This window comes from Protobothrops mucrosquamatus, unplaced genomic scaffold (assembly GCF_001527695.2).
Source record: "Protobothrops mucrosquamatus isolate PMUCROS unplaced genomic scaffold, P.Mucros_1.0 scaffold_213, whole genome shotgun sequence".
Taxonomy (NCBI): Eukaryota; Metazoa; Chordata; class Lepidosauria; order Squamata; family Viperidae; genus Protobothrops; species Protobothrops mucrosquamatus.
The window spans coordinates 1,830,586-1,845,501 of record NW_015386289.1 but is presented as its reverse complement, the minus strand read 5'-3'; the positions used below and the strand labels follow the sequence as shown (position 1 = coordinate 1,845,501).

General features: G+C 36.0%; 1 protein-coding gene across 1 annotated transcript in view; it reads left to right on the top strand.

The window, feature by feature from the left end:
- The window catches only part of CFAP61 (cilia and flagella associated protein 61), a 140,449-nt gene that overhangs the window by 43,401 nt on the left and 82,132 nt on the right, over window positions 1–14,916 (top strand). The window contains exons 14-18 of the mRNA XM_029286400.1: window positions 160–299; window positions 2,638–2,764; window positions 3,103–3,180; window positions 3,533–3,739; window positions 5,905–6,039. Coding sequence (XP_029142233.1) covers window positions 160–299; window positions 2,638–2,764; window positions 3,103–3,180; window positions 3,533–3,739; window positions 5,905–6,039 — 687 coding nt within the window. The remainder of the gene's footprint in view (window positions 1–159; window positions 300–2,637; window positions 2,765–3,102; window positions 3,181–3,532; window positions 3,740–5,904; window positions 6,040–14,916) is intronic.

The following is a 14,916-nucleotide window of genomic DNA, read 5'->3' as shown; positions in this document are numbered from 1 at the left end:
CTTCACCTGCTTACAATTTGTCCGAGACCCTGATGAGAAATCACCAAACACAGGAATGTTTAGTAAAGAAGTGAGAAAAGACTTAACTTGCTTTCTATAATCCTATCCTATATTTTGCATTTGCATTTCCTTTTTTTTTAATTTGTTACTTCTTTTTAGGATAAAGACTTCTGCATCATCACAGTGCCACATATGGTCCCTGAATTTCACCTGATTCAGAGTTTTGTTAGGATTATTCCCTTTAGCAATTGTACACTGGATCAGGAGCTATATGTATTTCATCGTTCTGGATTGCTCAAGTTAGTAATACATTTTGCTCTCACAACTATTTTCATATAAAATGTTTGTTTGGAAATTAAGGTGGCAGCCTTGACCAGGAGAGCCTTTCTGCAGATTCACCTGGTACACCTGGTGTGCCATCCCCTACAATGGGAAGCCTTTAGGCAGTCACTCATGCTCTTGTCACCTATCAATGAATTACTACGATGCAGAGGCTGCCTCTGAAGACCACTTGGAAGTTAGCATTTGTCCAAAGCACAGCCACACAGACAGTAGACATGCCACATTATATCCAAGTGTCATCCTTGTTTCAGGAACTGCACTAGTTATCAATTCATTCCTGAATGCAATTCAAAGTGCTAATTATCACCTAGTCAAGCCTTACAAGGCATTGGCCCATGCTATATAAGGACTAAAATGTAGATTTGTTAAACTGTAATGGACCATCATATTGTTGGATTGAATGGAGCGTATTGAATCATCAGTTTTGCATACTCAGGGTAGAAGCATATCTGGACTGGGAATAACTTTAGAATATGAGTGTATCTGAACAGATATTCTTCCAATATTATGTTCCATCCTATACATAGGTTTGAATACCTATTTAAATGTCACAGAAGAGCCATTTTCCAAATACCGCTCACAAAATAGCAAACAAACAAAAATAATGTTAAACTAAATGTTAAAACACCAGCATAAAACATAAAACCTTAAAACAGCTAAACCACATTAAACAAACAATATTTTAGCTGTTGCTAAATATTGTTTTCATAGGCTCAGTCCAGTTATCCCTTCACAGAAAGATTGCATACTTTAAACACAGTATACTTTTACGCAAACTAACAATACGAAAGCATTGTTGAAGTGATTTGGTATGAATGAGAAAAAACAGGACCATCGCTTTTCATCTGAAGTCTTTCAAACTAAAATATAATTTCTGAAGAAAATTTCCATGGATGTGCATGGAAAACTGAGCAGTAGTGGAAAAATCTGAGTATAAAAAGCTAGTGCTAATAATTCCTTCCTGATGAAGATATATAAAAAGCAAAGATCAATGCAATGTGTTTGCACTGTGAAGGTTTAAAAGACATGTGAATAGAAAGTGAGTTACTGAAAATGGATAAAAGCAAAACAGCATGGGGGAATGGGGGGAGAACGAGAACTGGAAGTACAAACTCACAAAGATAAAGGGAAAGGCTCCAAATGAAAAATTGATTGGCAAAGGTTGTAAAAAAGGAAAAGCTTTGTACAATAATCAGAAGATGGCAAATGCAATCCCAGGTTTGCAACTTAAGAGGGAGGGCTGGAAAATAATAATACAACAAGGTGTAGCCTGAAATGCTTAATGGATACTTCTCTTCAATTTTGAATGCAAAGCACAATAATAATGATGCCCTTACATCTGGACAGTCAAGTGATTAAGGCTTCTAAAATGAGTTAATTCTTTCCTGTGAGCAAAATGAGCACGTACAGACTAAGATAGTTTCCTCCCACTTCGTTATTTTTTTTAAAAGTGGCCTATTTTTTTAGGGGTTATTTAACCCATTTTGTTTCTTGTAATTAATTACATATGTAAAAGCTTTTTTATATTATTAATACATATATGCAAGACATAGAAGCAAACTGCACTGCTTGGCATCTAGAAAAATAGGACGAGAAAAATCTAAATTCACTACAAAATGGATTTTGTATTATTCTAAGAGTAAAGTCTTATTTTCTTTTAGAAAAGTACCCATGTTTCAAACATACTCTCTTTTCAGCTCTTTGTGCAACTTGTTTGTGAATAGTAAAAGGAAATAGTCCTGAAAAACAGCAGCAAGATGAAAACAGACTGAATAATTTTGTAAAATTAGTAGTTTTGTATTGTCAGCTAATAGGAGTTTTCTATCTCTGCTGGCAAGGATTCAGATGGAAATTGAATGAAATATTAGAAAAGGTACAGATAGTAGGCTGATGAAAATCTGTAGTGTTGATGTGCACTGAGATGTAATATGTTTAAATTCCCTGTGAACAAACACTGCAATGGGTTCTCAAACCAACTTTAATATGAAAACCCTGTATCATAATTTGTGTTCCCCTCCTTCCCATCTTTTAACTGTAGTTATTTAATTGTTGTCATTTATTGTTTTATCATTTTAATGTCTGGTGATTTTAATATTTGTTAGTCGCCCAGAGTTGCCTCTGTATGAGATGGGAAGCATATGAATCAAAATAAATAAATAAACCATTTTTCCTTTTTTCTTTATAGAAATCATTACCATAAGTTCATTATATATCATGATTGCCTATTCAAGTCTGGGATCTGAAACATTAAACATTAGTAGATATCATTGTTGGAATTAGTTTTGTTTTTAACAGGTCTTTTCGTGTAAGAGCAGCAAAATCTACTGATGTCTTTGCCATTAAAAGGCTAATCCAAACCCTGGAATTGAACGTAGCCATATTGGATGACCTAAATAACTACTTATCAGCACGAAGAGATCCAGTAAGTGCTATAATAGTACTGGGGGGAGGGAGGTAATAATGAATGGATTTTATTGTATTTATTTGTAATTCACTTAATAATAGAAATATAGATTGTAGAGTATAAAGTAATTAACTCTTTCTTTAAAAAAGAAACATTATGATATGAATTAATAAATCAGATTGAATAGAAAACAGTAAGATGCCTTGGAGAACAAGAATGTCAATGGCTGCACTAAAAATACATTAATGTATTTGGGCTCTTGAAAGAAAAGCTGGATAGAAATCCAATCAGCCAGTCAATATTTTCTGAATTAGTAGACGAAAAAAATTGGTACCAACTTGATTGTTTTTTTTCAGGATGGGACACCAGTTCAGGCATTTGTAGCAGAGGTTTTGAATCAAATTGTTGGAATATCTGTTATTAGAAATGAAATGGTATGTATTCATATTTGCAATTATTATTATTGATTGGAAAATCCCATTCCTTTTAAATATCCATGCAACCTCATCATATTTACATTCACCAGCTTCCTGTTTTTATACACACATATATACAACCTGCAGATAATGCTGCAGAAGAATATATATATTTGTTTAAATTAAATTCACATAGTCTGGATCCTAATTTCCCTCTTACTGCAAGGAGAAATCTGAGGAGAAAAGAAAAAGAATTTTCAAATGAATGTTTTTCTTAATAGTGGCATATCTTTTTATGCAGGCAGAAGGATGTAGTATTGATGCAGAGATTCAGAATTCCTCCTTAACTACTTCCTGAATTGTTTTCCAGGATATCGAATATATTCGCTCACATTACAACATTGAAGATTTTATCTATTTCAGTCATTACCAGCAGGAAGAACATGGCCACCTTTACCATTTTTCTATCAATCCAATTTTTCATCATTATGCCAAACATTTTATGAAGGAGATACTTCGGTTAGCCTACAAATCTTGCCTCTATTATCCTATTTATCCCCAGCCTGAAGAAGGCAAGGTAAACTGCAAGTTTTTTAAAAATTAATTTTATTTTGTAATTGTGTCTTCACTTTGTTGTGTCAATGTACAAAAACATAATATATGCATTTCTAGTGTGAGCTATATTCATGAAATGGATAAAAGAAAGAATAATGACTTTTAATCAATTATGATAAAATAAAAACTGCAAGAAAAACTGCAAGCAATTTGCTATAAAATAAGTATACAAAGCTGCTACATTTGCATTGTAACATTCTTAAAATGCATCTAAGAATTAATATTTGATTGGAGGGAGAGATTCATTAAAATGTACTCCCTCCATTTGTATTTATTATCTTTTTTTGTTGTTAGTAGGAAAATTGAGAAATACTTTAAAAGGTTGTTCAGCTCTTATGTAGAAACCCCCTGGAATTTACTTCAAAACATATTCAAGACTGTGCTGTTAAGTGTCCTTTCTACAAGGAAAATAGCAGTATCAGCATAGATTAGGATCTAAAGAAGCTCAGATAGAACTTATTATTAATTCAAGATAAAAACAGTACACAATAAACATCTAACCCTAATCTGAAACAGAGATAACCCAAAAGCTTTCATAAACATGAGAGTTAAGCCCAGAGATTCTATAAGGCAGTGATGGCGAACCTTTTGCCCAAACTGCAACCCAAAACCCACTTATTTATCACAAAGTGCCAGGGCCGCATCAGCATCAGCCAGGGTCGCATCAGCATTGTGGTGCCCTCGGGGGGGGGGCAGGGAGGCACCTCTGAGTGCCGCCTCTGGCACGCAAAAACCAGGGGCACCGTGCTGCAAGGCGTAAAAATGACTGCTGCCGCACCGCAGGGTACAGATACAAGGCGCTGCACCACGCAAGAACGGGGCAGGGCTAGTGAGTTTCACACAGGCACTAGCCCCACCCCATTTGCAGCGCATGCGTGCTCGTGGCCCCATGTGCGCATGCACACATGTAAAATGCTTCCCCCTCCCTTTTCTTCCAGCCACCAATTGACAATGGTTGGTGACCTCTGCTCTACCACCTCTACTCGAGCTTGCTAGTCGGCCACTTCGCCTCCTTTGTGCTGGGCAGGGCTCCTGCTCTGAGCGGCGGTGGTGGCCTGATGGACCTGCTGCTGCTGGTGGTGGCGCGTGTGCCAACAGAGAGGGCTCTGAGTGCCGCCTCTGGCACCCGTGCCATAGGTTCGCCACCACTGCTATAAGGCAATAACAATTTAACACAATTTTGGTAATTTTTGAAGATCTTCATTAAGGAACTGAGAATATGTAGTGGACAACTTCCATTTTTGATCAGCCAGCACAGCAGATTTGAAGTGGAGATAGGAGGACTCTCTGCCAATTATAATAAATGTCCAGAGTCATTCACTGCAAGATGAGTGGCAAAGAAACAGCTAACATAATGAATATTATATCCTGCCTGGATCAGGCAGACAGGTTGCTTATATTTCTTCACCTTGAGCTGAAATTTCAATGCTGCGTTGCTTTAAATTCTGAAGGTGTGATTCCCTAATCCTTAGGAGCAGGTTGAAAAGTTAAAACAAAACAAAAAAAAGCTTTAGTGAATGCACAGAAAGATTTTGGAAATACTCTAGATGTTTTATTTACATTATTGCTGTATTAATTATTATAGTTTTCCTATGGTATACAAAGTCTGTAATTGGATTCATTGCAATTCAATCAGTCCTATTTTGTATTTATTTAAGCATAAGAATATTTCTTAGTGTTTATGCTATTTCATTAGCATTTGTCATTTATCATTTTAATGAAAAGATCATTTATCTGTTTTGTAAAATAAGCAAAGGTTAAGAGTATGCATGTATCATCGCTTAATAAGGTTGGATGAAGAAGACTTGTGATTGCTGTAAAGAAAAATATTCCTCTGGGGGAAGCTTCTTGTGCTGCAAAATCCCATAAACCAAACCACTTGTTTATCTGTCATTCCCAGTGAGATAGTAATATAATTACTCTCATAATTATCTTCATTAGGATAGGGAATTAACTGCAACCGATTCCTCTACTATGTGAGTGATTATTTTATTTTTGAGGGAGGGGGAGGTACTATTCTGGGTTTTAATCAAAGGGATAAAGGATTATTATATTCACAAAGCAGAGACATCTGTGATGCACTCTTCTGACATTCTGTGTGCTAAAATATAGCTTGTTGTCCTTCAGTTCCAGAATCCCTGTGCCCATTCCCTGACATCTGCCCTACATTACATGGTTCCCGTGCGACCAAGACGACAGATTGTCTATCCTCTGGAAAAGCTTGGCATAAATGCTCCATCAAAACAAGTCTCTAAGGATCAGGTGGGTAACTAAAGCAGAAGCAAGCAAAAGGCATAGTTCCAGCTAAATGTAGAATTTGGCAGATGGGATGACATTACTGCCTTAATGCTGTTGGGCTGCTTCTTAATTACCTTGAACCTCATGTTCATGCCCTTACACTTCACAGTCAGCTGTATCTTTTTCTATAAATTCCATTAAAAAAATACAACTACAGGCTGCAGGTTTTCTATTATTAGAATTTGATAGAGAATAATTTTATTATATTAAAATAAGCAAAGTTGCATTATGGAACTTTAATTAGGCCCTTTTGATCCTTCCAGGAAGATAAATCCCAGTCCTGCACTTGCTATCCCCTTCTCCCCCATTATCACATCAAATAGATTATCTGCATTTGGACGTTCTGCATTGTAAAAAGCCCAATTGAATCATAATACAGGTTTGTGTAACCCAGTTTCCCATTTCCCGCCCCGTGACCAGCCAAATATGCCTGGAAAATTCACAGTCCTGTCTCAGCAACCAGTATTCAGTGACATACTGCTCCTCAGGTTCCATTTAGGCATTGTGACTAATCATTATTGGTAGGCCTTTCCTCCCTAACATTCTCTAATTCCTTATTCATCTTGCCAGGTGGTATATGGGTCTATGTGCTTTGAGGATGAAAATGTGGAATGCATATAAGTGTGCCATATGTTGCTTTTCATGATGCTAACTAACTGGGATCTCTTTACACGGTTGCTGGATATTAGTGATTTTTTTGCTCTTATAGTTGCCTCTTGTATATTTAAGGATAACGGCCAACATAGAAACTTGTTTTAGTATACAAATGTATTTTTAATTTCGAGGGAGGTAGGAATAAAATGGATATTTATTTTCAGCAACGTAATGCAATATTTGTATATACTTCACTCAGTTTTTGTGTTGGTATTAGTAAAACAAGCTGAACTATGAAAACAATAAAAACAAAATAAAATAGCAATATGTGAACTGGATAGCAATAATCCATTCTTTTTATTTTTTATGCTTTTTACCTTATGCGGTACTGCTCTCTGATTTTAAAAAATGCACACAAATTTTGAAAATTTGAGACTCACAAAGTTGAATATTAATGGATGTAGAGACTAGTTTAGTCATTCAGATTTGTTTTATAAATGTATAAATTTAAATATAATTATTTTATGTAACATTTATAAATTTACTTGCTTAGTATCAACGAACAAACAAACAAACAGACAGTGGGAAGTCTGAGAATAGGTGAGCCAGTAGGATATATCATGTGGGGATATCAAGTGTGGGAGCTGAGGGGAAGGAGGGAAAGGAAATCACGGATAAAATAGGAAATGGGTAGGTGAAACAGTAGGACAAGTCACGCTGGGAGCTGCAGGAGAAAGAGAAGGGGTAGCATGCATCAGCCTTGCCATACTTACATATCTGGATTCCAAAACTGGAAAGACCAAAATGTTCTGAGATTTGGTTTGTCCTGCAGTGACTAACCCAAAAGGAATGTGCCTGCTCTTCCAGAATGCATTGGTTTGTTACAGAGTTCAAAGCAAAACATTTTCTTAATTTCATGTACACCCCAACCTATCTATATAATTGGCTTTTTTACATAATTCGATAATTAACTAGCAGTACAGATGATTAGGGGACTGGAGGCTAAAACATATAAGGAACGGTTGCTGGAATTGGGTATGTCTAGTTTAATGAAGAGAAGGACGAGGGGGGACACGGTAGCAGGGGCTGCCACAAAGAAGAGGGGGTCAAGCTATTTCTCCAAAGCACCTGAGGGCAGGACAAGAAGCAACGGGTGGAAACTAACCAAAGAGAAAAACAACCTAGAACTAAGGAGAAACTTCCTGACAGTTAGAACAATTAACCAATGGAACAACCTGCCTCCAGAAGCGGTGAATGCTCCAACACTGGAAGTTTTTAAGAAGAGACTGGACAGCCATTTGTCTGAAATGGTGTAGGGTTGGACTCGATGACCTCCAAGGTCCCTTCCAACTTTATTATTATTATTTTTATTATTACATGTTTGGAAATTTGTAATATATGGGATGGTCATCTGGAAGAGCTTGATTTTTATTCCAAGAATGAAGAATGGATACTTACTCCCTGTAGGAATTTCTACTTTTTCCAAGAGTAATTTCACAAATGAAGGCGAACATACATGTCCCAGAATAATGTTGCAGGATCCAATCTGAGTCACCAGGACCAGAGGTTTTTTCTTCCAAGTTTTTGAACTCATGCTGGAGCCCATCTTCAGGAAACTTCTTTCTAGAGAGTGTGTGCTGTTCTGTGTGGTATTTATAGTGCCTGTAGTAAGTAGCTTTTTAGATATTGATTGGAGTGTGTTGATGGCTGGCTTTTAAGTCATTAACTGTCATTTGCTTGTGCTGCCCACTCCTCACCTTCTAAGTACTTGATAGGCCGGTGATATCTTGTGACTTCTTGTGGGTACCCACAATTATTTGTCACAAGTTGTCTGTGCAACATTGTGGGGAGAGAAAGGAAAAAACAAGGTACGAGTCTAATCACATGGCACACCCTGCTATACATCAAAAACATTTCGGAAACTGTAGAATGCAGCTTCCAAGTTCTGCAAGTGGGCATCACACATCTCCCAGAAGGCTACCATATGAGGATAAATTATGCATTGTAAAGATCTCTTGGAGGTGGGAGATACTTCCAATGTAAACTACCGAATCCCCTGCATGGATTGCCCCTGTGACTATGTAGGACAGACAGGGAGAAAGCTAATCACCAGATTGCAAGAACATGAGCGATCAGACAAGGAGACCCAAAATCACTGGTTGCCTCACACTGCAATGAACAAGGACACACATTCAACTTTGCAGCTATTAAGATTGTTGGATGAGCAGGTACAAAAACAGCCGAGGAAATGATTGAAGCCTGGGAAACAGGCCTCAATCAGTCAACAGGTCAGTCAACAGGAGTGCTGATTTACCACCACTCTATCAAGTACTTAGAAGGCAAGGGCTGGGCAGCACAAGCAAATGACTGCTAATGACTTAAAAGCCAGCATCCACACATGCCAATCAACATCTAAAAAGCCACTTACAACAGGCACTATAAATACCACACACAGAACAGCATACACTCTGCTAGAGAGAAGTTCCCTGAATGAGCTCCAGAATGAGTCTGAAAGCTTGGAAGAGAAAACCTTTGCTCCTGGTGATCAACCTAGATTGGATCCTGCAAAGACTAATTTATATAGTGCAATAGGTTAAGTAGTGAATTAGTGAAAGATTCTTCCTTTATTAGTCCAAGGAAAAGTCAGACAGAAAATTTTGAGAAAATATTATGTGGATTGGAGAAGTGCCAAGGAAGCCATAGTTTATTCTTTTGAAGTAGGGATATAACTGGATCCTTCAGTAAAATATAGTGAAAATTGTTAAAGGTCCTTATTAAGGAAAAATTTCTACTGATGAGGTTTTTTTCCAGGAATCTGCCTTTTGAGATATGTGTGTGTATCTGTATATCTGTGTGGTGGGTAGTTATGTATATATAGACAATATGGCAAAATGAAGTTCAACCAGTATGTATAATTAGCTTGAGAACCATAATTATTTTTATAATTATAAGCAGTAGGTTGTCAACTTGTTTTATTGTCTCACCATCTGGGAGCATTTTGCTATCCATCTGTTTTATGTAATTAAGTAATTATCAATATAACCATACAATGGGTGTTATAATTAACAAGAATAATTACTCTATAATGCATAGTAAATTCATATATATAATTAATTTTTGTTTGTTTCTGGCCACCAATTCTGTGTGCTTTATTATTTCTCAGTTCTCAAAGTTGTGAGGTTTTACTATCAGTTTCAGGGATGTTTCTCCTGCTACTTAGACAAAATCTGCCACATCAAACAATATTCTTCTGGCATTCCACATATGAGCTTGCACTTGTGCTGTCATAAGCATTCCACCCAGAAATTACAGGTTAGCTTTGAAATACCTAACGAAAGAGCAATGGACACAAATTTGGAATCACTTTTCTTATTTGTGAATCAGCTCTGAAGGTTCCTCTGAATCTTATAAAAGAAAAGGAAAACTCTTAGTAGAATAACCTACATCATCTTTTATTTGGGTCTACTAGTTCTCATCTGACCTTTTCTGAATTTTATTGATCATGGCGTGCAGAGGGCTTCAGTTCTCCATCATATAAGCAAAGCCAGAAAAGATGCTGAATTTGATTCTTTAATTCGTGAGTTAATTCAGGCTAAACCAATTTGGCAAGACCAGTTTCTTTTAGAAATTCTTTGACAAGTGAGGAATGTGTGTGCCACCACATCCTATAAAATCATTCTTGAGCTAAAGAGCTAAATCTGAAGAGTTCTTCCCTTGCAAGCAAGATTATCTAACTACTAATAGCTAATACTGTACTTCTATAGCAGTGCTGATTTTTTCTCCAATGATGTCACCTGTCAGGGAATCTCCAAGTATGAAAAAAAAAGATGAGGTAACACTCCACAAAGATTATAGGTTCTATTTCCAAACCAATGAAGAATAGCTTAAAGAAAATGCTATACCGATAAAGGATTATCTAGACCTTCTGGAATATCATGCAATTTGGAGCCAAAATCATTGAGGCAGAGAGAAATATATGGCTAAACAAATGGATGGGGGATAATTATTGGCTACCAAAAAAGGAAGCTTGCCAAATGTTTTGAAGAAACCTTAATCAGGGAGGACTTTGAATAAAAGATATCCCTATTAATCACAAAAAGGCAAATGTAGATTGAAACTTGTCCAGCCCTTTTGTTCCAATTAACATATGCCAAAATGCAGTAGTACTTCAGAATTTCAAAAAACACTTCCTTCCATCTGTATGTCTCCATGCAGAAGTAAATTTATTTTAATCAGAATTAAGAAAGAAACAAAGCAAAAGGAAGTAACATTTAAATGCCAATAATTGCTGAAACATTGCTGAAAGAAATCCATTTGAGTACCCAAAGAAACCAAGTTCAAATTTTTGCCATAGTTATGTAGCATGACAGCAGCCATGTAGAATTTTGCAACATTGTATAGAATTTACCAAGCCCAAACTTGGTAATTAACTGATTTTTGAATCAACATGATTTGCACTAGAGAAAAAGTTCAGAATGTATATTAATACAGCAATTTAGAAATTGCGATCTACAAAGATTGATATAAAGGATTCATAGCCAGAAGCTAGCTGGAATAGTACTATTGGTACTATTTTTGTTTTCTTTTGCCATAATCATTCTATTCTATTTACAGGTCTTTGCATTTTGTGGTTTTCTCCACTTATTCTATTCTGCTGTCTCCAGGTACTACAACATCCACCATCAAGACTTTTTATCTTTTTTATTGACATTTGTTAAGTCTGGAATGATACGTGCTTATCTGTTTGAATTCTAAAATCTGAGAGCACTTTAGCCTTTTCATTTTCTATTACTTTGTCTGTTTTCTTGCTTTCAGGCAAATGGCATTTCTTGCAGATATTCCACTATACCATTGTTGCTATTTTGTCGTGCCATTGTTTGTAATCACTCTGTGTGATATTTTTGCAGCAGCTAATTATTATTATTAATTTAAATTGTTAGCTGCCCAAGTCAAGTGGAATCTTAGTTGTATTAAACATGAATCTGAGTATTCATTTTTAAATTCTGAATATAGTTTTACTGATACAGTAAAAGGAACATGAAACTTGATAAGAGTCCTACTACAGTTTTGCTACTATTTCAAGTCAGGAAGGCTGATAAGAGATATTAATAGATGAGTCTAAGAAGAGATTGAAAAGGTGCAGTTTCTTCACTCACTTAATAAAAAAAATTATCTGGAAGAAATTTTGCCTAATGAAAGTGTATAAGGTAAATTTGTACAATGTATACAAGGCAAACTGAGAATCAATTGGTGTAATAATTAAGGCACCAGGATAGAAATTGGGAAAATGAGTTATAGTTCAACTTTAGGCATGAAAGTTGGCTGGGTGATTTTGGGTCACACTCTCTCATTCTAATTCACCTTACAGGGTTGTTATGCCTTGAGCTATTTATAAAAGTAATAAAGATAGGATAAAAAATGTTTTAAAAATTCCACTTATAGTAATCCTAAAACAAGAATCTGATAAGTTGGCTTATTTGATTTGACCAAATTCTCATTATTCTATATATCTGTGAACCCAAAAATGTACTTAAAACGCAATAACTTTCAAGAGATATATGTTGTAATTGGACTCCTCTCCAAGATGGCTGTAGGAAGAGTTTTGTCTCCTGTCCATAATCTACTGTTTTTGCTGCCAAAGCTGGTTTTTTGGCAGTCTTGCTCCTTGGATTTGAACAGGGGCACTTAGGGATGACCTAAGTTGACTTTTGGATGGCTGTGGACTCACTCAGGAAGAGGAATTTTGAAGATTGCAATTCCCTGTGGGAGCAGCCGGAAAGTCATTGGTCTTTTTTCCACCTTTTCTTATCAGCAGATTGTTCTCATAAGCAAACCTGGGTTTTAACTTCACTTTCAAAGCCTTTGTTTTGCTTTGTTTTTTATCTTTAAAAATTAATTGGCCGGCTGAATGCTACTTTATTTCATCCCCCTACTGGCTTTTATCTACTTCTTTTGCTTTTTTCCTTTCATCTCTTTGCTATTTTCATTAACTTCTGCTTTTCTGTAAGGAAACACAGTGTGTCTCTGGATAGTGAAGTACTTTTATTTTTACTTGATTTCAATTTTTATTGGACATTTACCATATTTTATCAATTTTCAAAAATTTTGGAATTTATTTTTCTTAATCCTTTAGTTTTGGATCCAAATATCCAGAAAATGTTTTCCCTGCTCTTTTGTCTGTTTCTTGTTCAGCTTTTCTTTTTCTTCCTTTTTTTTAAAAATGGTGTTTTGTATTTTTTTTTTAATAAAATAAAAGTATATTTTAAAAATTATATATATATGTTGGGATCATTATGAATAATGACATACATAATGATATAACACATTTTTTAAGAAAGAAATTATCAATAACAGATTTGAAAAAATTAGAGAGATTACTCACACATACAAGTTTGTCCTGTTAATATACAGTATGAATTTAGAATTTCTGTAATACAGAGAAAATATTTCAAGTATTTATAACTTGTTGAAATGAAGCTCGTCTCTTTTTTTGCTCATCTATTTTCTGGCTACTCTGTTTCTTAACGAACACAAAACCTCATGGTTATATTGATTTTTCTCAACTGATTCATTAAGTTCCCTTTTTTCTATTTTTTATTGTAAACTTGTTTTAGGAAATTGCTGGAAATTTGAGATGTTCATATATCTGATTTAGGTGAAATCACTTTGCAGTTGTACTCTAGAGATACCTGCCTTCCTTTCTTTTTGAATAAATCCTTTTTTTTCTCTAAACCAGGAAATATAATTGTTGTTGAGACTTTGGTGATGAGGGTCAATTGTGAACATTAGTGGTGATTTAATGAACAATTAAGATTTAAAAGTACTCATTTTGCCTGAGGAATTTTGCCCTGTGAGCATACATTAGACATAATTTCATCAATGAAATATTTGAGGAAGTGATTAGAGTAGCTGAATTGTTTCAGTCATAGCTTGCACACCTCCTGCCTCATCCAATACTTGAGTGACTGTTACTCTTAAATCATAGTAAAATATGAGGCTTAGGAAAAAAAATGATAATTTATATTGCATGGCTATTAAGCACTTAATTTCAAATGTGTTGGTCTTCTGAGACATAAATGACCATTGGAATTAACATAATGCATTACTAACATCTTGAATTATATGTTGGTTAAAGAACATGGCAATAATTATCATAAATACTGCTGCTTAGTAAGCTAGAAAAAGGTGGGATAAACAATATCACCACCAGATGGATCTATAGCTGGCTGAGAAACATACTCAGCAAGTAGTCCTCAATGGTACTATATCCACATGGAGAGAAGTAAGCAGTGGGGTACCACAGTGCTTCATCTTAGGCCCAATACTCTTTAATATCTTCATAAATGGCTTAGATGAAGGAATAGAAGGGGAACTCATCAAATTTGCAGATGACACCAAACTGGCAAGAACAGCCAACACCCCAGAAGACAAGCTCAGGATCCAAAAAGATCTTGACAGATCTGAACAATGCCCCCTATCCAACAAAATGAATTTTAAAAGTTTTACATTTAGGCAGGAAAAATCAAAGATATAAGTACAGACTGGGCGAGACCTGGCTCAAAAACAGTAACTATGAGAGGGACCTTGGAGTCCTAGTGGACGATCACTTGACTATAAGCCAGCAATGTGCAGCAGCAGCCAAAAAAGCTAATACAATCCTGGGTTGTATAAACAGAGGCATAGAATCAAGATCATGCAAAGTATTAGTACTGCTTCATAAAACCCTAGTAAGACCACACCTGGAATACTGCAACTAATTTTGGTCACTACAAAAAAGATGTTGAGACTTTGGAAAAAGTTCAGAGAAGAGCAACCAAAATGATCAAAGGCCTGGAGACTAAAACATATGAAGAACGGCTGCAGACTTGGGTTTGGCTAGTCTAAGGAAAAGAAGAAAATTCATGCCAAAGAGTTTGATTTTGGTCTCATCTGACCACAACGCTTCCACCCAGTTCTCTGAATCATTCAGATGTTCATTGGCAAACTTCAGATGGACCTGTACATATGCTTTCTTGAGCAAGGGGAACTTGTGAGCGCTGTAGGATTTCAGTCCTTCATGGCGTAGTGTGTTCCCAATTGTTTTCTTGGTGACTATGGTCCCAGCTGCCTTGAGATCATTGACAAGATCCTCTTGTGTAGTCCTGGGCTGATTCCTCACTGTTCTCATGATCGTTGAAACTCCACAAGGTGAGATCTTGCATGGAACCCCAGATTGGGGGAGATTGACAGTTATTTTGTGTTTCTTCC